Source organism: Carcharodon carcharias, chromosome 4 (genome assembly GCF_017639515.1).
Source record: "Carcharodon carcharias isolate sCarCar2 chromosome 4, sCarCar2.pri, whole genome shotgun sequence".
In the NCBI taxonomy this organism is placed as follows: domain Eukaryota; kingdom Metazoa; phylum Chordata; class Chondrichthyes; order Lamniformes; family Lamnidae; genus Carcharodon; species Carcharodon carcharias.
This window is the reverse complement of record NC_054470.1, coordinates 171385994-171411943: the sequence shown is the minus strand read 5'-3', so window position 1 is coordinate 171411943 and position 25950 is coordinate 171385994. Positions and strand designations below refer to the sequence as shown.

Below are 25950 nucleotides of genomic sequence, written 5' to 3'. Positions count from 1 at the left end.
AAATTTACCTTTCATTTGCTAGCACTTTTTTTTATTAGCCATGTGGAGATGATGGTGTAGTGGTAATGTCACTGCACTAGTAATCTGGAGGCCTAGGCTTAATGCACTGGTGGTGAGGGTTCAAATCCCACCAAGGCAGCTGGTGAAATTTAAATTCAATTAATAATCAGGAATTGTAAAGCATGTCTCTGTAATGTTGACTGTAGCTATCACTGATTTTTGTAAAATCCCATCTGGTTCACGAATGTCTTTTAAGGAGGAAATCTGCCATCTTTACCTGATCTGGCCTACATGTGACTCCAGATCCACAGCAATGTGGTTGATTTTTGATTCTTCTCTGAAATGGTGTGGTACGCCACTCGGCTTAAGGGTAATTAGAGATGGGCAATAAATGCTGGCCTTGCCAGCGATGCCCACATCCTGTGAAAGAGTAAATTTTTAAAAGTTGCCTTTATGAGCCACTTCCCCAACAAGGCTGAAAATCCCAAGTCTCTCCAGTCTCTTTTTACAACTCAGCCTTTCAAAAGTAGAAAACCTGTCTTGTGATTCTTCTCTAAACTGTCACCAGAGCTTGAATATTTCCCTTGTATCTTAGCGACCCGAACAGGATTATAATAACTTCTGTTCTCACGGCACCGTTAACATAGCAAGTCATCACTGAGAGTCACTCAGCAAGAGCTAAGAGGAAATTTGGGGAGATGTGTAGTCAAAGAGTAGGTCCTGGGAACGTTTTTGAAGACGCAGAGAGATGTACTAAGATGGGTAGGTTTTAGGAAGTAAATTACAGGATTACAGTAAATTACAGTAAGCTGGATTCAAAACCTTTGACAAATATGAATTGAAATAGTGTTCTAGAGCAACAGTGCAATACTGAGGGTGTGCTGTGCTGTCAAGTTAAACCAAAGACAAGCCTTCCCCCTCGGGTGGCTGGAAAAGTTCCAATGACACTATATTGAAGAAGTTGGAAGCAATGGTAGGGATAGGATGGGTTAAGGTTGCTGTCAAGAGTTGGTGCACACGGATCAATTTGTGCACAATTTTGAAGGTAAATTTTACAGGACTGGTTATGCCAGGAGAGATAGCTCAGAATAGGATAGGATGCAGTAATATAGGTTATTTGAAATAGATAGGTATGGTAGGGCTAAAGGCTATGCCTATAAAATCTGTAGGCTAAATTAGGTTAGATCCAGAAAGTATTTTTGTAGCGGTGGATCACTCTCTGAAATGCAATGCAGAGACATGATCATTATGAACCTGCTACAGTTTTTTAAAGCAGAACTTAATTTCCTGAGAGAAGCCAACATTGGGTGAGTGCATGGGTGAACTGCAGCAATTGTTTATTCCTGTTTGGCGCAAAAGTAAAACAGGAAAGGTGGCCAAACCATGGCTTACAAGGGAAATTAGAGATAGTATTAGATGCAAGGAAGAGACATACAAATTGGCCAGAAAAAACAACAGACCTGAGGATTGGGAGCAGTTTAGAATTCAGCAAAGGAGGACCAAGGGATTTATTAAGAAGGGGAAAATAGAGTATGAGAGTAAGCTTGCAGGGAACATAAAAACTGACTAAAAAAGTGAAGAGAAAAAGATTGGTGAAGACAAATGTAGGTCCCTTACAGTCAGAAACAGGGGAATTTATAATGGGGAACAAAGAAATGGCTGACCAACTAAATACATACTTTGGTTCTGCCTTCACAAAGGAGGACACAAATAACATACCAGAAATGTTGGGGAACACAGGGTTTAGTGAGAGGGAGGAACTGAAAAAAAATTAGTATTAGTAGGGAAATGGTGTTGGGGAAATAGGACCTATTTTTATTCAGTTCTGTTGAAGGGTCATGAGGAATCGAAACGTCAACTTTGTTCTTCTCCGCCAATGCTGCCAGACCTGCTGAGTTTTTCCAGGTAATTCTGTTTTTGTTTTGGATAGACTGGGGTTATTTTCCCTGGAGCAGAGGAGATTGAAGGAGGACATGAGTGAGGTATATAAAATTATGAGGGGCATAGATAGGGTCGACAGGAAGGAATTTTTCCTCTTGATGGAGGGATCAATAACCAGGGGCATAGATTTAAGGTAAGGAACAGGAGGTTTAGAGGGGATGTGAGGAAGAATTTTTTCACCCGAGGGTGATGGGAGCCTGGAACTCACTGCCTGAAGTAGTGGTAGGGCCAGAAACCCTCATAACATTTAAGAAGTATTTGGATGTGCACTTGTGATGCCATGACGTACAAGGCTATGGGCCTAGTGCTGGAAAACGGGATTAGAATAGTTAGGTACTTGTTTGACCAGTGCAGACTCGATGGGCCGAAGCACCTTTTTCTGTGCTGTAGACCTCTATGACTCTATGAATAAAGTATAAGAAATGCCCACCTTTAATTAATGTCTGAAGAACTCTTTTTTATCATTATATTTTTGGCTGAGTTTTAGAGTTACTCTATGGAAAAAGTAGTGTTATTCCACATATTATTAATACAGTTGAGTCACAGGTAGCACCATTGTTATATCTGATGCACTAGCACCAATGAGATATATTAAGTCACGCTGAACTCGGTGTGCTGATTGTTGTATAGGTTGTAAGCAGTTGGATCTCCCTCAAAGAATGGCTGCACTTGGCAAGAAGGAAACCAGAATGTGCAATATCATGTCTGAAGATACCCAAGTGGACTCACTATCAGTCCAGGGACTAGCTATAGTTTGCTAAAAACGGAACCGAAGTCCGATGTGGACATGCATAAATTAAAAGCCTTACATCAGCTCCTGGTTACCCAGCTTCAAGTCAATGAGCTTCTTTATATGCATCTTTAGAAAATCATGTGGTTCCCAAGGCCTTCCCACCCTCTGACCTGTTACCAGCAAAGCACTGAAGGAATAAATTGCAGAGGGTGGAAGAGATATTGAGGAGAGTAAAGCACTGCTGAGCATATTCTAAATGAGTAAAGAGCAAACCCTGGAGTTTAGGGGTTAAAATTGAAATCTCTGTGCATGCTTTTTAACAAAGTCATTAACCTGTCAAAAATGAATCAACAACTTTTTTTAAATGCCCACGCAGGAATTTAATGTTAGTGTTAATGGAGCCCAGTGGAACTACAACCACCTCCCCCCCTCATCACCCCCCTCCCCGCCCCCAAGCCCCTCTCATTCACTCGTTCTTCAGGTTACAGTGAAGTTCATACCCTGAACAGCTTGGTACAAACCCTCCTGACATCGCAACCTTCTTTTGAATGTCGGTCAAGCAGGAGCGGTGTGATCAGGCAATTGTTACAATACTAAGGCAGCTATAAAATGGTATCAGTCACACCAGCTCAACCATAGGGAAACTGAGGATTCAAGCATGGCCGTATGTTCTCTCTCTCTCTCTGGCTCGTTATTTGCTCACTGGTGAGATGGGAAGGGGAAGGAAGAACCTACACTGGCAGAAGTATTTTTTTTTTTAATAACGAGATGCATCAAAAAACACCTTTTGACTATTTTGCAGTTTTCATATTGAGAGTAATGATGATGAATTCAGCAGCTCCAGGTGCAGTATGAGACACTCTGATCCTGAAATGTATTTCCAACCAGTTTTCCAACCAGTGCATTTTGTCTTGTGAGTTCATGTTGGTCTTTTCTCTGTTATTCTGTTTCTGAAGATTGAGTCTTTTCATCGTATTGAAACACGACAAATATTAAAGGGCCAACGAGATTCCAGTTAGACTTGCAAATGTGTATCTATAAGAAAATAGCCATTGTGTTTCTAAAATAATTATAGTGGATTCACATGATGGATTTGATAGAGTAGGAGCCAGACTCAAACTGCACACGGTGTAGTGTCGTTTTACATTGAGGCAGCAAAATGTAAGAATAGAAATTACATAAATATTTAATGCACTTCTATCCCGTTGCTTCAATGGAGGCATTAAGTGATAACATCACCAATAATCATTTCTCAGCTGTATTCTTTAAGAATTATGATGCTTTAGAAATGAAAATTTAGGCTTGTGGCAGGTGCACCTTTTAAATCTGCAGTGTTATTACTTTATGAATATTAATGTTTAGATGTACATTGCATTTTGATTAATATTAATTTTCTATTGTATTTTAGATCAGTTGAGAAACAGCTACCAGGTTGGTTATGATAGCTCCCTCCGGGTAATGTATGCCAATGGCATGGATACTAACTTCCAGACAGAGCCCCATATCTTGGCTGGCACAGTGAATCCAATCATAGCCAGGCGCAACATCACGCTCCCTGTGGAAAACAGTCTGAACCTGGTGGAGTGGCGGTTCAGAAAGGAACAAACCAGAGGAAAGATCAGTATCTTTGGGCGCAAACTGAGGGTAAAAAGCCTTCTGTTAATGAATCATTAACTGTTACCTTTGTTTCCTTTAAACCGGTTTGACACTAACAATTGAAAAGTCTGCTTGTTGTAAACTCACTGAATCACATTGCAGGGCGCATTTTTCTGTTCCTGTGCCTAGGCTATTGGATATCCTGCACCTAGGAAAGATTGGGAAATTGAGCAAGGAGGAACACAACGCCAGTCAAAACCAATCCAATGTTTCAACCATTAATTTAAATTACTAAAGAAGAGGGAGGGCCCCCTTAAGAATGTGCACTCCCTTACCTGGTTTCCCAATGTTCGTTACGTTCAAGTGATCCACTGGGTGTGGAAAACTCTTTGTCTCACCTGTGGCTTAGTTAGTAGCATTCTTGGCTTCTAAGTTAGATGGTTGTAGGTTCAAGTCCTACCCCAGGACATGAGCACAAGAATCTAGGTTGGCACTCCAGTGCAATACTGAAGGTGTGCTGTGCTGTCAAGTTAAACCAAAGACAAGCCTTCTCTCTCAGATGGCTGGAAAAGGTACAATGATACTATATTGAAGAAGAGCCAGAGAGTTGACCTGGTTTGTATTTGCAGCCCTAATCAACATCACAAAAACAGATTATTTGGTTATTATTAGATTGCTATTTGTGGGATCTTGCTGTGTACAAATTGGCTGATGCAACTCCTGCCTAACAATAATGACTATGCTTCAGAAGTACTTCATTAGCTGTAAAGCACTTTTGGATGTCCTGAGGCCATGAAAGGCACCACATAAATGCTAGTCTTTTTTGTACAAATTGCTGTGGAGACAATTCCTGATCTTTACCAATGAGCTCTGCCAGGATTACGTATGTGTGACTTTTGGCTGAGAAAAGAGCCGGGTTTAGTTGTGACACTTGTCTCAGATCCTGCATGAATATGGCTACTTGAGCAAGATGGTAGTGAGCAAACCGTACCTCAAAAAAGATTTTTGTGTAATTGAGTATTTGTTGGTTGATTTTTAACAACCAGTACAGGTTGAATTTTAACAAGCACCATTCAGTGGGTCCATCCTGTGGAACCCTTTATACAAGCTTTGCTTGAAGGTCAAGGCAATGACAGTTTTCAAAACTGGCACCTGTATTAGTTGTAATAGTTATATTAAACAGTGCTATACATTTTGATGCATGTTACACTGGAAGCGTCACTCACGGGCATCAACATCGAGAGAACAAGGGATGAACACCAACAACTCTTTAATGTTGGAGTATTGTGACTGACTAACCTCGAGCACCCCCAACCTCTTCTCATTATAGCGACATTTTCACTGATCAACATCACAGAAGCAACTTGTGCTTATATAGTGCCTTCAGTGTAGTAAATTGTCACAAGGCATTTCACATAAGCATCATAAAATGAAAGCTTGAAACCAAACCGTGTAAGGAGATGTTCGGGCAGATGATCAAAAACTTGACAAAGAGTTAGTTTTTAGGGAGCATCTTAAAGGTGGAAAGACAGTCAGAGAGGTTTAATGAATGAATTCCAAAGCTTAGGACCTTGGTAGCTGAATTATAATGGCATTCTAAGTCACTGGCGTCACATCACTAAAGTGAGGTAGTGATTGCCCAACATCATTCTTCCATTTGTGGTGTTTCACTAACATCACTTCGACATTATAGTGAAACTATCATTGATCAATTGCACACCCTGTCCCCCCAGCAATGCCTACCACCAGCAAATCATTAGGATTGTCACTGACCAGCTCTCTCTCTCTTCAGGTGCCATGCCCTAAGAGGGCGCTGGCAACCATGGACTTCCATGGGTTGGTTCATGGTTATGCTTGGCAAGGTACTGCTATGGTTACCCCATGCACTGGCACATCCTTATTTTTTGTGAATTATAGTGGGTAATGGATCAAGCCTTGCTTCTTTTTCGAAAATGAACAAACCCTACAGTCATTAACGGAGCTCAGGCAGGTTGGTGTCTTGGGAAGACTTGAAAGTGGACAATCTCAGATGTTTTGCTAATAAATGTTTTACTAATAATGTGAACTTGCAGCAGTTAATGTGAATCAGGCTTGAACAGAAGCCAAGCTGTCTTTTAACATATTGAAAGGCAGTTAAACTTGCTCTTCATTTACATCAAGAATTTTGTCAAGTACTTTGCACCAAGGAAGGATCAATCACTCTGAGTACCCTTTAGAAAACAGCTAGTTTGTCTGAAAAGCAATAACGGGGTGGGAACATGAATGCTCCTAATTGATTTGTTCCGGGTGTTTTTACCTAAGGTGAACGGCAGGAACCTCCTCTCCATTGACTTTGATCGAACAACTCGGACAGAGAGGATCTATGATGATCACCGTAAATTTCAGCTGAGGATCCTCTACGATCAGTCAGGCCACCCCACTCTCTGGCTACCCAGCAGCCGGCTAACAGCTGTCAACATCACTTATTCCTCTACCGGCCAAATCTCTGGTATTCAGCGGGGCCCGCTGGGGGAAAGAATTGAGTACGATACCCAGGGGAGAATTGTGTCCCGTGTACTGAATGACGGAAAAACCTGGAGTTACACGTACCTCGACAAGGTGAGGAACAAGGGAGTACCTACTGTACGCAGAAGAGTTTGATCGCATACCGTTTCTCTTAACTGTGTCTGACACAAAATGAAGCATAGCCTGGCATGGCGTAGTTGTACATTATGTAGATGGAACTAATAATCTGAAGCTTCAAATTTATACGTACAAGTAGATTATGCCGAGCTTTGCTAAAGACTTGTAGGTCAAGGATGACTTAATTAAACAAATGCATCATCATTTGGAGTGTTAATTTCTTCTGTCATCTAATTTGCATTTTCATTCCTAAGTATGCAATTATATTCTGTTCTATTTTACAGTCCATGGTGCTACTTCTCCACAGCCAGCGGCAGTACATTTTTGAGTATGACTTACTGGATCGTCTGTCTGCAGTCACGATGCCCAGTGTTGCCCGTCACACCATGCAGACCATTCGCTCCATTGGCTATTACCGTAACATTTATAACCCTCCGGAAAGCAACGCCTCCATGATTGTGGACTACAGTGAGGAAGGACTGCTCTTGCAGACAGCTTACCTGGGAACAGGCCGGCGCGTGCTCTACAAGTACAGGCGGATGTCTAAGCTGTCCGAGCTCCTGTATGACAGCACGCGCGTCAGCTTCACCTATGATGAGACCGCCGGGGTGCTCAAGACGGTGAACCTGCAGAGCGAGGGCTTTATCTGCACCATCAGATACCGGCAAATTGGCCCTCTGATCGACAGGCAGATCTTCCGTTTCAGCGAAGACGGAATGGTGAACGCTCGCTTTGATTACAGCTATGACAACAACTTCCGGGTGACCAGTATGCAAGCTGTGATCAACGAGACCCCTTTGCCGATTGATCTGTATCAATTCGATGACATATCAGGCAAATTTGAGCAGTTTGGGAAATTTGGCGTGATCTACTATGACATCAACCAGATCATTTCAACAGCCGTGATGACCTACACCAAACATTTCGATGCACACGGGCGAATCAAGGAGATCCAGTACGAAATATTCCGGTCGCTGATGTACTGGATCACCATTCAGTACGACAACATGGGGCGAGTTACAAAGCGAGAGATGAAGATTGGCCCCTTTGCCAACACCACCAAATATGGCTATGAGTATGATGTTGACGGGCAGCTACAAACCGTCTACTTGAATGACAAAATCATGTGGCGATACAACTACGATTTGAACGGCAACTTGCATTTGCTAAACCCAGGTAGCAGTGCCCGCCTGACCCCTCTCCGCTACGACCTACGAGACCGAATCACTCGCTTAGGTGATGTCCAGTACAGGCTGGACGAAGATGGCTTCCTGCATCAGCGCGGGGGTGACATTTTTGAATACAATTCCAAGGGGCTTTTGACTAGAGTTTACAGCAAGGCTGGTGGCTGGAACATACAGTACCGTTATGATGGCCTAGGACGTCGTGTCTCTAGCAAGACCAGCATCGGTCAGCACCTTCAGTTCTTCTACGCTGATCTGAACTACCCAAACCGAATAACTCACGTCTATAATCACTCCAGCTCTGAGATCACTTCCCTCTATTATGACCTTCAGGGCCACGTCTTTGCCATGGAGATTAGCAGTGGGGAGGAGTTCTACATTGCTTCGGACAATACTGGCACGCCACTAGCCGTGTTCAGCAGCAATGGTCTGATGATTAAGCAAATTCAATATACCGCCTACGGCGAAATATACCTGGATTCCAACCCTGACTTTCAGCTCGTGATAGGGTTCCATGGCGGCCTCTATGATCCTTTAACTAAGCTGATTCATTTTGGTGAGAAGGACTATGATATCCTGGCTGGCCGATGGACAACGCCTGACATCACCGTTTGGATGAAAGTTGCCAGTGACCCGGCCCCATTCAACCTGTACATGTTCAGAAACAACAACCCTGTGGGCAAAGTTGAGAATATCAAGGATTACATTACAGGTAAGGAAAGTCAACCAAACCAAGTAATTTGGATAAATCTGTCAAAGTGCACGTTTACTGAATGAGGAGTTGGCAAAATATCTCCAAGCTGATTGTTCAGTATGTCGAAGAGACAAGTTAAAAATTCCTTGAGGGGGTGTGGAAGTTGGGGAGAATTATTGTCACGTGGAAGTACTGGAGGAAATGTCATGGGAAGATCAAAGGAGCAGGTGAAATAAATGGGTTAAATAAAAGGTGTTTCTGGAGATAGAAATAGTTTGATAAATACAGTGAGAGGGGGTTGACAGATGCGTATATTGTTTTCCAGGATGTGATAAGAAGGGGTTGATTGATATTTTATCATACAACAGGGCAACACTTCTGCAGAAAATTTGATGCTGGAATTTTGAGAGGAAAGAAAAATCATCTGTTGTTTATAACCCAGCGTGAGTTAAAAAGCAAAGTGCTTTTGCTGCTCAGAGATATGTCAACTGCCTGCACCTTTTCCCACAAACAGACTGCATAGTTTGGTGTGCACATAACCATTTGAAGGCAGTGCTGGCATTGTTCCATTTGTTTGCTTCCCATCAAATTGCACTCATTTTGGAATTAGGTGTTAGAACTTGGCTGCCAGTTGGTGAATGAGAGAACTGAAGTCTAGTCTTTGCACACTTACAAACTCCCATTTACAAACACACACACACACACACATAAACAAGCCCTCTTTCAGCCTGCTCTTTCTGAATCCCCAGTTAATATCTACCAACTAAATACAGTTAACGCCCAATTGATACACAATTAACATTAGGCATCCTTGTTTTTGTTTACAGGTGGAATCTAATTTTAAAGTATTAAAATCAGCTCTATGTATTTAAAATGGGTTTAACCGTGCCTTAACTTGCATCAAGTCCTCATCACCCATCACCCCCATACTCACTGACCTGCTTTGACACCTGGTCAAGCAATGCCTTGATTTTAAAATTTTCATCCATGCTTTCAAGTCTTTCCATGGCCTCCAGTATCTCTGATTTATTTAATCAGCCCACCATCGGTATCCTTGCTTTCAGCTGCCTAGGCCCTTAGCTCTAGAATACCCTCCCTTAAACACCTCTGCATCTTTACCTCACATTCCTCCTTTAAGACATTTCTTAAAATCCAGCTCTTTGACCTCATTTGGCCATCTGACCTGAAATTTCCTATGTGCCTCGGTGACATATTTTTATTTATAACGTTCTTGTGAAGTGCCTTGGGATCGTCTTTTTGCATTAAAGGCTGTACCTAAATCTAATTCATTGTTGCTTATGCTCAGTGTCCACACTTTGCATGTGAGCCATACTCTGAATGTTAGTGTACTATAAGCAATTATAACCGGGCCTAATTGTGATGCCCACAAACACATTTCCCAGTGGGTGCTATTCTATAACCCTGACTGATTGAAGTGAGTACCAAGACTGATTCTTGCTTCTTGAGCTAAAACTGCTGAGGCCAATCTTAGCAGCACCACTTGTCATCCCAGCTAAGATCCTTCAGATTGGAACGTGGGATTTTATTGGTGTTTATGAATCAGTTCGACATTTATATACATTAATCCACTGCCCATTGAGAGAGATTCTTCACTGATTTATTTTACTTTTGGCTGTTATCACAACATTATATTTTACTTCTCTCCTGCTTCCCAGTGTTAATAACGAAAATGAGGCCTTAGGTAGTCCTGATTAGGAGAAGAAGGCTTCTTCTATGATGGCTTTTCTGACATTATACATTGCAAGTGGCTTTACAGCAATTAGATTGATAGAACAAATGAATGTCATTTAAAGGTACTTTATGAATATTGAAATGAAAATAATCAAAAAAACACAAAACATCTGAAATGGCAAGACTCCACTTGCAGTGCGGAACTTCATTTGCTTGGAGCATAACATCCCGGATTGCTTGGCGCAGCGTGAATCGGCTGTGTTGACCTCTTGCTCTGCCGTCCATACTCTCGTCAAATGACATTCTGTGCCAGATTTTCAAACTCCAGCAGGGGCAGAACCCAGCATGGGTATTTTTGAAAATGGCGGTCCTGGAGTTCACCTACAGGATCCCAGTGCCTCCAAGCCAGTTTCCAATTTTCAAAGGGTTAGCAGAAGGCGGGAGGGAGGAAACAAGGAGCCCACTCGGCATCAATTCCCAGCCCATTAAGTACCTTTAGGAGCTTGTTAAGCGGCCAGGGCATTCTGGAAGGCAACTTTCAGTTCTGATTTCAGCGAACCAGTACCAGCTGGTACACATTAGTGCAAAACTATCATGTTCATTGCGAAGCCAGAGGAAAGATCTTCTGATGGTAGAATTTATGGGGCTCACAGGTAATCTTAGCCAGAATGTATGCATTACCTTAATTTGGCCCGTTCGACCTCCAGAACAATAATTTATCCTCCTGGCCCTCTGGTGAGCAGCTGTCTTCAGTAAGGCAGTGGCAGGCCTCAACATGGCCGCTCTCTGCTTTTGCCACTGATGCCACGCAAGCAGCTCCCACTTCCTGGGCAGATTTGCATCACTGATTGAGCACCCAAGATGCCTCCTGCCCAATTAGGGCAGTTATATATTGTTAAAAGTGTTTCAAGATCGAAGCAGTTCAGGACCTGGAATACATCTGGGTGTCAGGTTCCCGACTTTGATTTAAAAACCTGCCCTCTGTGCGGGGAGCAGAGTCTCTCAACTTCAAAGCTAAAATTGCGTCCCTTATTTCTTCTCCCATGTACATCTCTTAGGCAGCTTGCAGAAACCACATGGACCTTATTTAATTTTAAAATAGCTTTGTACTATCATCTTTACATTAGCACAAAGTCCAGTCCTGTTTTTGGTTTTTAGATTTTGAGAGGATTTTTCTTTTCTCTGATGTGAGGCAGCAGGGAGCTCACTACATGATTGGAATCTGAGAGGTCAAATGGAAGACTAAGATAGGAGCATGTTCAGTGGCTTGATGCTGAGATTAGAGTCTGCAGCCTGAGTCTGGAGCAGGATTTGACCTTGTTTGATAGATGTGCTATATTATACATGAAAATGCAGCAAAGGAAAATCATCTTGTGCAGAGAAAATAGTTGGCCACAAATTGGGCTTGATCTTCCATGTTTATTTGGAGCAGATCACCATGGTTACTGTCAAAATCTGTACAGCACAGTGATGTGATACAGTTGTCACATGATGAGGAAGAATTGAATGATTATATTGGTGAATTTAGCGTAGATGCCATTATAGTCTTCACTGATGTTAGAATAATATAAGAAGCAACTAAAATACACAGACTGAGACAAATAAGCTCCTGGAAATATAGTTTTCAATATTTGTTACAATATAACAAATAATTAGAAAACCAGGAAAATGGGCAATTTACCACTAACCTACTTTATTTTCCTTTGTTCTATCTGATCCCGAAGTTAGCCATCTCTGGTTGGTGATAGTCCCACTACTGCTAGCTGTCTATCAACATCGTACCCGCAGCCATCTGTAGTGAATGTTGCACCATGTGCCGCTACCTTCTATTTGTGTGCTCAAATATTGAGTGCTGGAGGTGTGTTCGAAGTAGGGAGTGGGGTAATCCAGTACAACAAGGTTGGACCTGCAGATTTGTACGCATGTGCACGCAAATGTTCCACAGTACACATGGACACTCCAACACACACGCATTTGTGGTACACAGCACATACATGCACAGGGCACTACACAGAGGTGACAGTCTTTACTTTGCAATCAGGAGCAGGAACTGTGATTGTTGGCTTAACACTCCCCCAGTTGACAAACACCAAGATCAGTCAGAGTACAGTTAGTGCTCACTTAAAGTTGTATTTGCATTCCTGAAAAAACTACAGATTTTCCCATTAAACCAATGTAAAATCTGTATTTGGGTTATGTAGCACCTTTATCATCAGGAAAAAAAGCATTAAAACATTATACTTTGTAAGGTGAGAATTCAGCAAAGGAATATCACTTTGTGCAGAGAAGAGTCTGCATAGAAGAGTGTAGAAGAAAAACCAAATCAGTCTGGAAGGCAGAGCATCCAGTTGGAGCAACAGCCAGAACAGTGCGAACCTGAGGGTGAACGGCGCCAGTGGAGCTTCTCAATAAAAGCCTGAGGGTTGAGATGCAGGTGGAGCCAGTCGGAGCAGCAGCTAACCCCAAGAGGAACCCTGCCAGAATTCAGAAAGGCTGACAAAAGTGACATCAGTGCAAAGCAGAGAGCTAATTGGTAGGTAGTGGGTAAGTTGTTTTTCTCCGCTTTGAAGCTGCATTAAGGAAAGGTTTTTTTAAAAAAAAAACTTAAATACCTTTCTGTGTCTTAAATCTAGGTTAAGAGTATTTTAGCTAAAGATACGGCAGGGGAGCTCAATTCCGTGTGGTGCACGGCCTGCAGGATCTGGGAAGTCTTAGACGCCCCTGGCAGGAATTGCCACCGGTTTGACCAGTTGGAGCGCCGGGTTTCAGAGCTTGAGCATCGACTCGAGGCACAGCAATGCATCCACGGGGCTGAGAGTTACGTGGGTAGCACGTTTTTAGACATGGTCACCCCACAGCTTAAGGAAGTGCAGTCAGAGAGGGAATGGCTGACCACCAGTCAGAAGAAGAGAGGCAGGCAGGTAGTCAGAAAAGCCCTAGAATACATCTCACTTGAGAACTGTTTTTCTGTGTTGGAATATGGTGAGAGTGACGGTTCCTCTGGGCAGTGCAGCCAGAGCCCAGCTGCACAAGGGGGGAGGAGAAAGAGAAAAAGAGCAATAGTGGTAGAAGACTCAATAGTGAGGGGTATAGACGGGTGTTTCTGCAGCTCCATAGCTTAAGTGGCAAGAGGCAGGAAGAGCAGCTTCAACATGCAGGAGGCACGCCACAATCTGGAGGGGTGGCGAGAGAGAGAGGGTGGGCAGCATCCAGGAAGGTTGGGGAGCGGCAGTGGCCTGAAACTGGAGGGTTGGCAGTGACTGAGAGAGTCAAGGAGTGGGAGAGGCCATGAGCTGGAGGGTCCGGGAGCGGGAGAGGCTGCTCTAAATTGGCCCCAATCGGATCACACAACACCAGGTCAGACCTGGTGCAAAACGACATTAAAATGAAACTTTTGATGCAAAACAAGGAGAGTGGCCCAATTAACTGACCGATGTTAAAGATGAACTACTTAAAATAGGGCAACTTAAAACAGGGACTTAGTGTACCTCTGCGGTGATCGCATTGGTCAACATGATATTTGGACTTTTCCTAGATTGTGAGTCTCAGTGTCAAACTACACAATGCAGACCCTCACTGGCTCAGTGTCACACTGCACAATGCAGACCCTCACTGGCTCAGTGTCACACTGCACAATGCAGACCATCACTGGCTCAGTGTCACACTGCACAATGCAGACCCTCACTAGCTCAGTGTCACACTGCACAATGCAGACCCTCACTAGCTCAGTGTCACACTGCACAATGTAGACCCTCACTGGCTCAGTGTCACACTGCACAATGCAGACCATCACTGGCTCAGTGTCACACTGCACAATGTAGACCCTCACTGGCTCAGTGTCACACTGCACAATGCAGACCGTCACTGGCTCAGTGTCACACTGCACAATGCAGACCGTCACTGGCTCAGTGTCACACTGCACAATGTAGACCCTCACTAGCTCAGTGTCACACTGCACAATGTAGACCCTCACTGGCTCAGTGTCACACTGCACAATGTAGACCATCACTGGCTCAGTGTCACACTGCACAATGCAGACCCTCACTGGCTCAGTGTTACACTGCACAATGTAGACCCTCACTGGCTCAATGTCACACTGCACAGTGCAGACCCTCACTGGCTCAGTGTCACACTGCACAATGCAGACCATCACTGGCTCAGTGTCACACTGCACAATGTAGACCCTCACTGGCTCAGTGTCACACTGCACAATGCAGACCCTCACTGGCTCAGTGTCACACTGCACAATGCAGACCATCACTGGCTCAGTGTCACACTGCACAATGCAGACCCTCACTAGCTCAGTGTCACACTGCACAATGCGGACCCTCACTGGCTCGGTGTCACACTGCACAACGCAGACCCTCACTGGCTCAGTGTCACACTGCACAACGCAGACCCTCACTGGCTCAGTACCACACTACACAATACAGACACTTACTGGTTTATCAGATGAACCTTTATCACTAAGCTTTCCAGGAAACATTAAAGCGACCGTGCCTTAGAAATGAAGACTCCTAGTGTTACTTAGAGGAGCAGGAAAGGCAGGGTTTGGAGAACTGTTCAAACTTCTTCTCCCAAGTTATTATTGTCCAAAAGAATGAAGCCCTGTGGGTGGGTAAAAGTTTCCTTTTGTTCTGATCGGCTGTGTGTCTGTCACATAAATAGAGCTTCTTGCGTAAAGTCTCCTTGTAAGGACCCACCTGAATTCCCTAAACCCAAAGAGCTCTGACATACGTTAGTAGCAGCTAAGACTTAGGGACACAGAGTTATGTTCGAATCACATGATTTTCTGCTATTATCCAACCAGCATCATTGCACCCATCGAAATATTGGCTGGCAGGTTTATCCTATGACAGTGCTGCCTATACAGATGTCACTAATGAACCAGGCTGTGTGATCAGTTATCCCCCATGCTCTGGATTTAATGTGGTCTTGCCTGGTACAGTTATCAGATTATCAAGTCTTCCATTCTGGGTTGACTCAGTTGCAGCTTTCATCGACAGACATGTTGTAATGCAGCCTCCTTAACCAGTTGACGAGAAAATTGCATCTATGCTAACCTGTCATTGAGCACCCCAGAATATGTCTTTTAATTTATTCATAAGAAAAGCTTCAGTGAGTGCTCTGCATCCAGGCAAGGTAATTTTCAATAGTTTATTGACTGCATTAAAGCATTTATCGATGTTTCATTTACAGTGGTGGATATGTTTAAACCATAGATCAGTATGAATTCCAAATAAAATGGTACAAATATCGACTGCAGTTTATTTCACTGTAAAAAATATGTGAAAAAAAATCTTATCCTTACAATTGGATGAAATGCTCTTGAGTAGAGAAGGCTAATTGGTCTGAATTTCTTCTCCAGACTGCAAGCAAACAGGCCCTGCTGCTGGAATTGTGTATGTGCTTGCCTGCGCGGGTGGGAGGGTGTGGTGTGTGTGTGTTTCTGTATGTGTATGAGCGTGTGCTTGTGTAAGTATTGTTATGACCACAGCCGATGTTAATTGCTGCGCAAACTAAATCCCTGAGGGAAACTTGGCTTATGGGCCATACCTTTTCTTTTGTATTCTGAAAAGGAGCTGACGACGACATACCAATCTCAGCAGTAAGGCATCCAGTAACACTTTTGGAATTTTAAACATTAAAAGTAAACATCTTGTTAACAAGAATAAAAGACAAATTTAATCACACAAGGTTACATTTACACAGTTAAGGTTAGTCTTTCAAAACATTCCCCAAAAGAACGCTCTACTTGGTGAAACCCATAAGTAACACCTTCCAGGCAACACTTCTTTATAGATGTTTAACTATAAAATCTAGGAATATTACACAAGGCAAACTGCTGTAGCTTCAATAAAGGTATACCACATGCCCTCTACCCTCTTCCACTCTGTGGTGGAATCCACTTCAGAATCAAACTGCTTGTTGCAGTCCAAGACTTATCTGGCTTTACTGGATGGCTAATTCAAAAGGCATCCTCTCCCAGCCCAGAACTCCAGCTACAGCTCAACAGCTCCAGTTATCTCTATAGCTACTCCAGCTATCCACAATAACTCTAAAATATCTCTCTTCCCTTTCATCTTTGGTTCCATTGTTCTCACATCTCTTTGAAACTAAAATCCTTCCAGATATAAAATCTTGTATGTCTCTATCTTGTCTTTGCTTTTGGGTCAAAAAAAACATAATATCCCCACTACTATTTACTTATGGAACTCCTACAAGATGCAAACAGGTCCCTGAGACTCCCCTTTGATATTCAAATAAACTCTCAACTTATCTGAAAATGCAAATGTTAGATCTAAAACAAAAACAGAATTACCTGGAAAAACTCAGCAGGTCTGGCAGCATCGGCGGAGAAGAAAAGAGTTGACGTTTCGAGTCCTCATGACCCTTCGACAGAACTTGAGTTCGAGTCCAGGAAAGAGCTGAAATATAAGCTGGTTTAAGGTGTGTGTGTGGGGGGCGGAGAGATAGAGAGACAGAGAGGTGGAGGGGGTTGGTGTGGTTGTAGCGACAAACAAGCAGTGATAGAAGCAGATCATCAAAAGATGTCAACAACAATAGTACAATAGAACACATAGGTGTTAAAGTTAAAGTTGGTGATATTATCTAAACGAATGTGCTAATTAAGAATGGATGGTAGGGCACTCAAGGTATAGCTCTAGTGGGTTTTTTTTTATATAATGGAAATAGGTGGGAAAAGGAAAATCTTTATAATTTATTGGGAAAAAAAAAAAGAAGGGGGAAACAGAAAGGGGGTGGGGATGGGGTAGGGGACTCACGACCTAAAGTTGTTGAATTCAATATTCAGTCCGGAAGGCTGTAAAGTCCCTAGTCGGAAGATGAGGTGTTGTTCCTCCAGTTTGCGTTGGGCTTCACTGGAACAATGCAGCAAGCCAAGGACAGACATGTGGGCAAGAGAGCAGGGTGGAGTGTTAAAATGGCAAGCGACAGGGAGGTTTGGGTCATTCTTGCGGACAGACCGCAGGTGTTCTGCAAAGCGGTCGCCCAGTTTACGTTCAAGCCAAGGACAGACATGTGGGCAAGAGAGCAGGGTGGAGTGTTAAAATGGCAAGCGACAGGGAGGTTTGGGTCATTCTTGCGGACAGACCGCAGGTGTTCTGCAAAGCGGTCGCCCAGTTTACGTTTGGTCTCTCCAAACGTAAACTGGGCGACCGCTTTGCAGAACACCTGCGGTCTGTCCGCAAGAATGACCCAAACCTCCCTGTCGCTTGCCATTTTAACACTCCACCCTGCTCTCTTGCCCACATGTCTGTCCTTGGCTTGCTGCATTGTTCCAGTGAAGCCCAACGCAAACTGGAGGAACAACACCTCATCTTCCGACTAGGGACTTTACAGCCTTCCGGACTGAATATTGAATTCAACAACTTTAGGTCGTGAGTCCCCTCCCCCATCCCCACCCCCTTTCTGTTTCCCCCTTCTTTTTTTTTTCCCAATAAATTATAAAGATTTTCCTTTTCCCACCTATTTCCATTATATAAAAAAAAACCCACTAGAGCTATACCTTGAGTGCCCTACCATCCATTCTTAATTAGCACATTCGTTTAGATAATATCACCAACTTTAACTTTAACACCTATGTGTTCTATTGTACTATTGTTGTTGACATCTTTTGATGATCTGCTTCTATCACTGCTTGTTTGTCGCTACAACCACACCAACCCCCTCCACCTCTCTGTCTCTCTATCTCTCCGCCCCCCACACACACACCTTAAACCAGCTTATATTTCAGCTCTTTCCTGGACTCGAACTCAAGTTCTGTCGAAGGGTCATGAGGACTCGAAACGTCAACTCTTTTCTTCTCCGCCGATGCTGCCAGACCTGCTGAGTTTTTCCAGGTAATTCTGTTTTTGTTTTGGATTTCCAGCATCCGCAGTTTTTTTGTTTTTATCTCAATGTTAGATCTAACCTTTTTACTTGTACCTCAAACTTAACACCTCTAACTTTTTAATGTTTTAAATCCCCCAGGCAACCTGACTCCGATCAATCCCTTGCCCAATTTAATTAAATCTCTCTCTCTCTCTCTCTCTCTCACACACACACACACACACACACACACACACACACACACACACACACACACACACAAACACACCACCTTCTTTACAGAATAACACAATATTCCCCAAAAATATATTTTTTAAATGACATCCATTCTCACAGTTTGTAGAGGTTCATCTGTGATGAAGATCTGCACTATCGAGGCTCGCATATGGATATGGCCAATTGACTGAGGAACTCCTTAATGTCATAACCCTCCTGCCACATCTCCTACTGCCATTACACTTCTCACTGTTAGGCTCTTTTACAACTATTATCAAAGGAGAATTGTGTAAAACATGGAGGAAAAGATGGTTCCCAAAAAGTGTATGTTTTTAGAAAATAAAGGCAATGGTTGTATTTATAAATAACAGAGGATATTACACATATTAAACATGCTGATGTTTCAAGTGTGCATAAAAAATAAGCATTCTCTTTGTAGTGTGTGGATCATCTGTTTCTGAAAGTGCTGAGTGTACCACACCTTCATTGGATTCTCCTTCTCAATATTATCTTGTCTCCACAGATGTCAACAGTTGGCTACTGATGTTTGGGTTCCAACTCCACAATGTTATTCCTGGTTTTCCTGTGCCCAGGCAGGGGCTGGAAGAACCTTCATATGAGCTTTTAAAGAGTCAAGAATGGGATGATGTACCGGTAAGATTCTTCATCACTATCTGTCATATGACTAAATAATAGAATAAACCAAACCTTTGACTTCTGAGAGCAGAGTTGATGTCATGGAGGTGATGGGTTGATAACCCAGCTCCTTGAAGGAAAAGGCTGAGTCATCAGCAGGTAATTAGGAAAGCTAATAGAATGTTATCATTTATTGTGAGCGGAACTGAATATAAAAGTACGGAGGTTATGTTTCAGTTGTACAGGACACTGGTGAGACCACATCTGAACTACTGTGGTCTACTTATTTAAGGAAGGGTGTAAATACTTTAGAAGCAGTGCAGAGAAGGTTTACTAGACAAATACCTGGAATGCGTGTGTTGTCTTATGAGGAAAGGTTGGACAGGTTAGGCTTGTATCCACTGGAGTTCAGAAGAGTAAGAGGTGACTTGATTGAAACCTTTAAGATCCTGAGGGGTCTTGACAGAGTGGATGTGGAGAAGATGTTTCCCCTTGTGGGAGAATCTAAAACTAGGGGTCACTGTTTAAAAATAAGAGATTGCTCACTTAAGACAAAGATCAGGAGAATTTTTTTTCTCTCAGATGGTAATGAATCTTTGGAATCCCCTTCCTCAAAAGGCGGTGGAAGCAGAGTCTTTGAATATTTTTAAGGCAGAGATAGATAGATTATTGATAAACAAGGGGATAGGCAAGAAGTTACAATCAGATCAGCCATGATCTTATTGAATGGCAGAGCAGGGTCAAGGTGCAGAGTGACCTACTGCTGCTTCTAATTCATATGTTCAACACCTCCCCTTATTGTGAAATGGTGGCCATGAACTATCAGGAAGAAGCAGTTTCAAGTGTTGGTATAAAGTACCTTTTGAGGAAAGAAAAGGACAATTAAATATACAAATATTTCCCTTTTTCATAAAGTTAGGGCTGGATTCACAGCTTCTATCCAACTCAGAATGAGGATAGGTTTGGACAATGAGACTTGCCTCACCATTGACCTGCATTTCCTTCCTCTACCCTGACCAGTTTCACCACAGGCTGCTCCTTCCGCTCCTGCCATATGCAAGTGGAAGATTTCCCTCCCATCCACCTGTGCTGTTAGTCTACATCAAAACTGAGCTCCAGAGAAATCCTTCCTATTATCACACATACATTAACTGTACAGACAAGATTATTAGCTTCAGAGATAGGCGGGTTTGAGCCAATAGGATCTTTGCAGTCATCATTGTTTCCATATAGTGACAGATTGTTGTCTTCAATGGTCAGAGGTACATTTAGCTGCTGATACTTTGTGGTGCGAAAGATTTATCGCTTCTCAGCAAAAAGGTGAAAGAAAATAATGCAGCCATATTTTAATAGTTTGAAACATCATTTCCTTTTCAATTAATTAAATAATACAATGCTGCAGCTGACAAAACAGATGTTCAATTGTTTTCATTGATTTTTTTTAAAGTTTGCAACTTATTTAGAAATGATCTTACCCATGGTTATTTTTCAGTGGATGGTTCATTTATTGATTGCAGTATGATGTTGAAATGAGTGACGTGACTTCTCGCCATTTTCTCACTCCTCTCAAAAAGGCACATCCAAGGGAACTGGCATCCCTTCCATTACCTTGCCAAATGGCAGCTCTTCATGTGTGGGCATAAAATGTGTTTGACAGTGGGCTATTTGGCCATGGAGAAGGCAGCACATCTTGGCCTAACCCTACATGATATCTGTTTTACTTGATAGAGAGCAGGAGCTGTGCCACGGGCCCACATGCACGGAAATAAATTGTTGCACCCCTCTTTCCACTACCTTGTGTGTGAAGAAGTGTTCCCTGACATTATCCTTGTACAGCTGAGCTCTAATTTTAAGATCATGCCCGCTTGTTCTGAACTTCCCCCACCGGGGAAATAGTTTCTCTCTATCTACCCAATCACATCCTGTAAATCACCCTGAAACTTCTATACTCAAGGTAATACAAACCGAGCCTTCTCAACCTATCCTTGTAATTTAGATCTTTTAACCCTGGTATCTTTCTGGTGAATCTGTGCTGCACTCCCTCCAAGGCCAATATAGCCTATCTGAGGTGCAGATCCCAGAATGGAACATTGTACTCTACGTGGGGTCTAAGCAGGGCTTTAACTGTAGCACAATCTCCACTCCTTTGCATTCCAGTTCCCTTTAGATAAAGGCCAGCATTCCATTAGCCTTTTACATTTGTACCTATCCTTTAGTTCTCAGTGATTTCTATACATGCATCCCCTAATCTCTCCTCCACAGTTCTGAGCTTCTCATTGTTAGAAAATATCCTGATCTTTTAGGTTCAAACTGGATGCCTCACGACTCCCCACATTGATTTACATTTACTAAATTGCATTGATGTTTCTTTAGATCCACTCTGTATTTGGAAATGTATCATACCATTATAGTTCCCTTGCAAGGTAAATAAGAAATACATCGTTTAATAAAAAAGGTTTTTTTTCAGAACAAAAAGGGAACTTTTTCTGTACTCACTCATACTTAATTCTTAAAATCTTTTTTGGCCTTGTTTCTAGTTTTTGTCTGGAGTGCAACAAACCGTAGCAAGACAAGCAAAGGCTTTTATGGGCCTGGGGAAAATGCCAGAAATTCAGACTGGCAAACACCAGGCCAGCGGAGCAAAGCCATGGCTCTGGTTTGGAACGGTCAAGTCTCTGGTCGGCAAGGGAGTCATGCTTGCAGTCAGCCAAGGAAAAGTGACGACCAACGTGCTCAACATCGCAAACGAAGACTGCATAAAAGTTGCGGCAGTGCTAAATGGAGCGTACTACTTGGACAACTTACATTACACAATTGAGGGCAAAGACACTCACTACTTCATCAAAGCTGCCTCACCCGAAAGTGACCTCGGAACTCTGAGGCTGACCAGCGGGCGCAAGGCGTTAGAGAACGGCATCAACGTCACTGTTTCCCAGTCCACCACTGTGGTGAATGGCAGGACTCGAAGGTTTGCCGATGTCGAAATGCAGTACAGTGCTTTGTCTCTCCATGTTCGCTACGGGACGACTCTGGACGAGGAGAAGGCTCGCATACTGGAACAGGCCAGGCAGAGAGCGCTGGTGAGTGCTTGGACCAGAGAGCAGCAAAGAGTGAGAGACGGCGAGGAAGGGATCAGGTTATGGACAGAAGGAGAAAAGCGACAGCTTCTGAGCGCTGCCAAAGTGCAAGGATATGATGGGTACTATGTACTCTCTGTGGAGCAATACCCAGAGCTAGCAGACAGTGCGAACAATATTCAGTTCTTAAGACAGAACGAAATAGGAAAGAGGTAACACACAGGCTAGTTGGTGGCTGCCAAAGAAATAAACTTAGCACTGTCTTCTCTTTCTGGGGGAACAGAATATTAGTTTTGCTGCCCTTAGTTACCACATGGTAAACTGAGGAAACTGAAATATAACTGAAGCTTGAGCTAGACCTCTGTTCAAATCTATCTGTAGCACAAGTTCTTTCCTAGAGCTGTTGGAATTGGTGGAACTCTTTTTCTGCTCAGCTGGAGCCTACAAAGGTGAAGAAGGGTGGTTACTGCAAAAAGAAACTTCAAATCATCCTTGATAAATCAGATTGTCAACTGCTTCAAAAAATAATTGTTTACAGTTGAATGCCACTACACCCAGACCCAAGGTTGGACTAACATGTAAAAAAAAGCTTAACTGTTTTGTACTTGGCCAAATCTGTTGACTGTTTTCTGTTGTTTAAGAAACACTGTATTAAGCATTAGAATCAGTGTCCAGATACAGAAACTAACTGTGTATTATGACATGAGTAACCTTTGCTTACCAGAAGTAGTCTTAATCTTTCCCCACAGTAAGCAATGTAACACATTGGACCCGTGGCACAGAACACAAACAATGCAGTTTTATCACCGTACTGTGGAGCGGAGGGTTTCCCCCTGCTTTCAGCTGTGCTGCTTTATACAATGACATTTTGTGCAAAGTTGTATTGACTGTGGCACCAACAGAAAATGACTCTTCTCAATTTTGCAATGCCATGGGATTTGCCTTGGGAAGTTACACGACATACAAGATCACCCTCACAGCAAAGCGAAGGAAAACTTTTTTTCTTTTTTGTAAAGTGTGTGAGACCAGTACCTTATGGAGTTTTTATATGAATTCCAATTTACTGTTCATCAGATACTAGTCTCAAAAGATGTTAATTTATGTAAAGTGTTTCAAAGAAGTTTATACTTGAAAATAAAATCTTTAAAATACAGTGGCTGTCTTGTAACCTGGTTTTTAATTTAAGGGGGAATGAGATGCTGCAAGGCAATCCTTTTCGCTATCGCATTTCATGTTCAAATCTGTCACCCCTTATTACTTCTTAAAACCAATATAGACCTTGATTTTGAGGAAAGTCCATTACTAACTTATTAAGTTGCCAGAGGTATGTTTTCAGTATGTTAATGAAAATTTGGTCTGGATTTTAGAGTATGAGATGGAACTTGCATTAATGCAGCATTTGTGTCGTGGAAGATTGTGGCAAAAAAATTGCAGAAAACATTCCTCAACTTGTGCAGAGAAATTGCATATATAAGGGGGTGAAACTTAATTTATGTCGGCCACCCCTCGAAGTCATTTATAAATAAATCGCTGACAATGTGACATCTCATATATCTTTTCGTATCAAGTCACCTGGTTATGAGTGCTGCACTGTCGGAGGTGTCATCTTTTGAATGAGACTTTAAACCAAGGTCTGGTTTTCCCCCTCAGGTGAGTGTAAAAGAATCCACAGGCGCTCTTTTCAAAAAAAGAGCAAGGGAGTTATCCTGGTGTCCTGGCCAATATTTAAGCCTCACCCAACACTACCAAACTAGTTTAATCTTTGCTGTTTGTGGGACCTTGCTGTACGCACCCTTGCTGAAGGGCTTCCTACTCTGCAACAGTAATGTCACATAAAAAGTACTTCATTGACTGTATAACACTTTAGGACATCCTGAGATTGTGACAAGTCCCATTTTTTAATACTGTATAAGAAATATATTCTGCCTATGTAGTAACTGCCAATCATTCTGATTACTTTAGAGGTTAAATGAGGTTCATAGAGGTTAGCAAACCATGTAGCAAATACAAAAATGAAAGGATGAAATATGTTTTGAAAGGATTTTGTTTTTTCAAAAAAGCTTGATCAGATGCCTACTCGCACAGAGTATCCCAAAGAGTTGTTCCTCAAAACGATCACAGAAAATATAGAAACATAGAAAATGGGAGTAGGTCATTCGGCCCTTCGAGCCTGCTCCGCCATGCAGTATGATCATGGCCAATCCTCCATCTCAACGCCATACTCCTGCTTTCTCCCTATACCCCTTGACACCCTTAGAGTCTAGAAATCTATTTCCTTAAATATATTCAGTGACTTGGCCTCCACAGCCTTCTGTGGTAGAGAATTCCACAGGTTCACCACCCTCTGAGTGAAGAGGCTTCTCCTCATCTCAGTCCTAAATTACCTACCCCGTATCCTGAGATGGTGACCCCTTGCTCTAGATCCCCCCCAGCCAGAGGAAACATCATCCCTGCATCCAGTCTGTCCAGGCCTGTCAGCATTTTTATACGCTTCAATGAGATCCCCTCTCATTTTTCTAAACTGCAGTGAATACAGGCCTAGTCAACCCCAATCTCTCCTCATACGACAATCCTGCCATCCCAGGAATCAGTCTGGTGAACCTTTGCTGCACTCCGTCTGTGGCAAGTATATCCTTTCTTAGCTAAGGGGACCAAAACTGCACACAATCCTTAGTAATTTACATTATAAAGTCTATTATTGCTTCTTATTTAAAGAAAGAGAAATGTGTTTCAATGGTATTAAAGCAGAGATGAAACCATCAAAGGCAATGTCCAATGGCACGATAAATTGTTTCATGGGGTGGCAATGGGCTTTTAAAATGGACTTCCTTGGGTTGAAAATCAACAGCTATTGCAATGGAGTCCACTGTACCCTTGCAGCAGCCCAGAACAACTGCAAACAGCAACTTGAATTTATATATTGCCTTTATGATAGTAAACCATCTGAATCCACTTGGACCTAGATACATCAGGTCCCAGAATGGCTTTGCGAGGCTACAAATTTCTGTCATTATTGCAAAGTCCATTTACAGAAGTGAGGGCAGGAACACTGTCAGTCGGGTCTTTGGAGTAAGGTTGGCATATCTAAGCTCTCGCTGGACGGATAGTGATGTGGGAACCATCTGCGTGCCCAGCCCTGGATTGGGGTCTTGGCCACCACCAAAAATCAGGAATGCAAATCTTTCTCAAAAATATTGCAAGCAGCTCACTGATTGAGGCAGCCATTTCCAAGGTGAACCCATCAAACTTCGCTCACTCAAAAGACTTGCACAAAAATTTCCAGCCCTTTCTCCCTCTGACGTGCCTCAAACTCACCAAAGGCCCTCCTCTACTCATGGCTGTTCTTGCCCCTACCTCGCCCCCCAACTCTGCGCACCCTATGACCTTTAGCGTGGTCTGCAGAAGAGACCACTTATGCCGGGATGGTACTTCATTTTTATCCATTTATCTTGGAGGAATAAATACAAAACTGGAGACTGATGTTCGTGAGGTGGTAAATTTCAAGAATTTAGACAGTTTTCGAGCTGCATCAAAAAATCGGTAACACAGTTTGGCATTAAGCTTCCAGGGTAGACAATCCTCTGGGATTTCACCATTCTCAGAACATAAAATGGAACAAAATGTGGGGAATCTTTGGCCCCAAAAGACCACCTTTACTGTTTTCTTCCACCCCCTCAATGGGGGCGTTTGTCGATGGCTGTCCCTTTG

General features: G+C 42.8%; 1 protein-coding gene across 4 annotated transcripts in view; it reads left to right on the top strand.

The window, feature by feature from the left end:
- Nucleotides 1-23395, top strand: part of tenm3 (teneurin transmembrane protein 3) — a 584772-nt gene extending 561377 nt beyond the window's left edge. For all 4 annotated transcript variants that reach the window (XM_041186060.1, XM_041186059.1, XM_041186063.1 and 1 more), the window contains 5 exons: nucleotides 4083-4318; nucleotides 6572-6868; nucleotides 7177-8788; nucleotides 19053-19183; nucleotides 21703-23395. In XM_041186060.1, coding sequence (XP_041041994.1) covers nucleotides 4083-4318; nucleotides 6572-6868; nucleotides 7177-8788; nucleotides 19053-19183; nucleotides 21703-22458 — 3032 coding nt within the window. In that variant the 3' untranslated portion in view covers nucleotides 22459-23395. The remainder of the gene's footprint in view (nucleotides 1-4082; nucleotides 4319-6571; nucleotides 6869-7176; nucleotides 8789-19052; nucleotides 19184-21702) is intronic.
- The last annotated feature ends 2555 nt before the right edge of the window (nucleotides 23396-25950 follow it).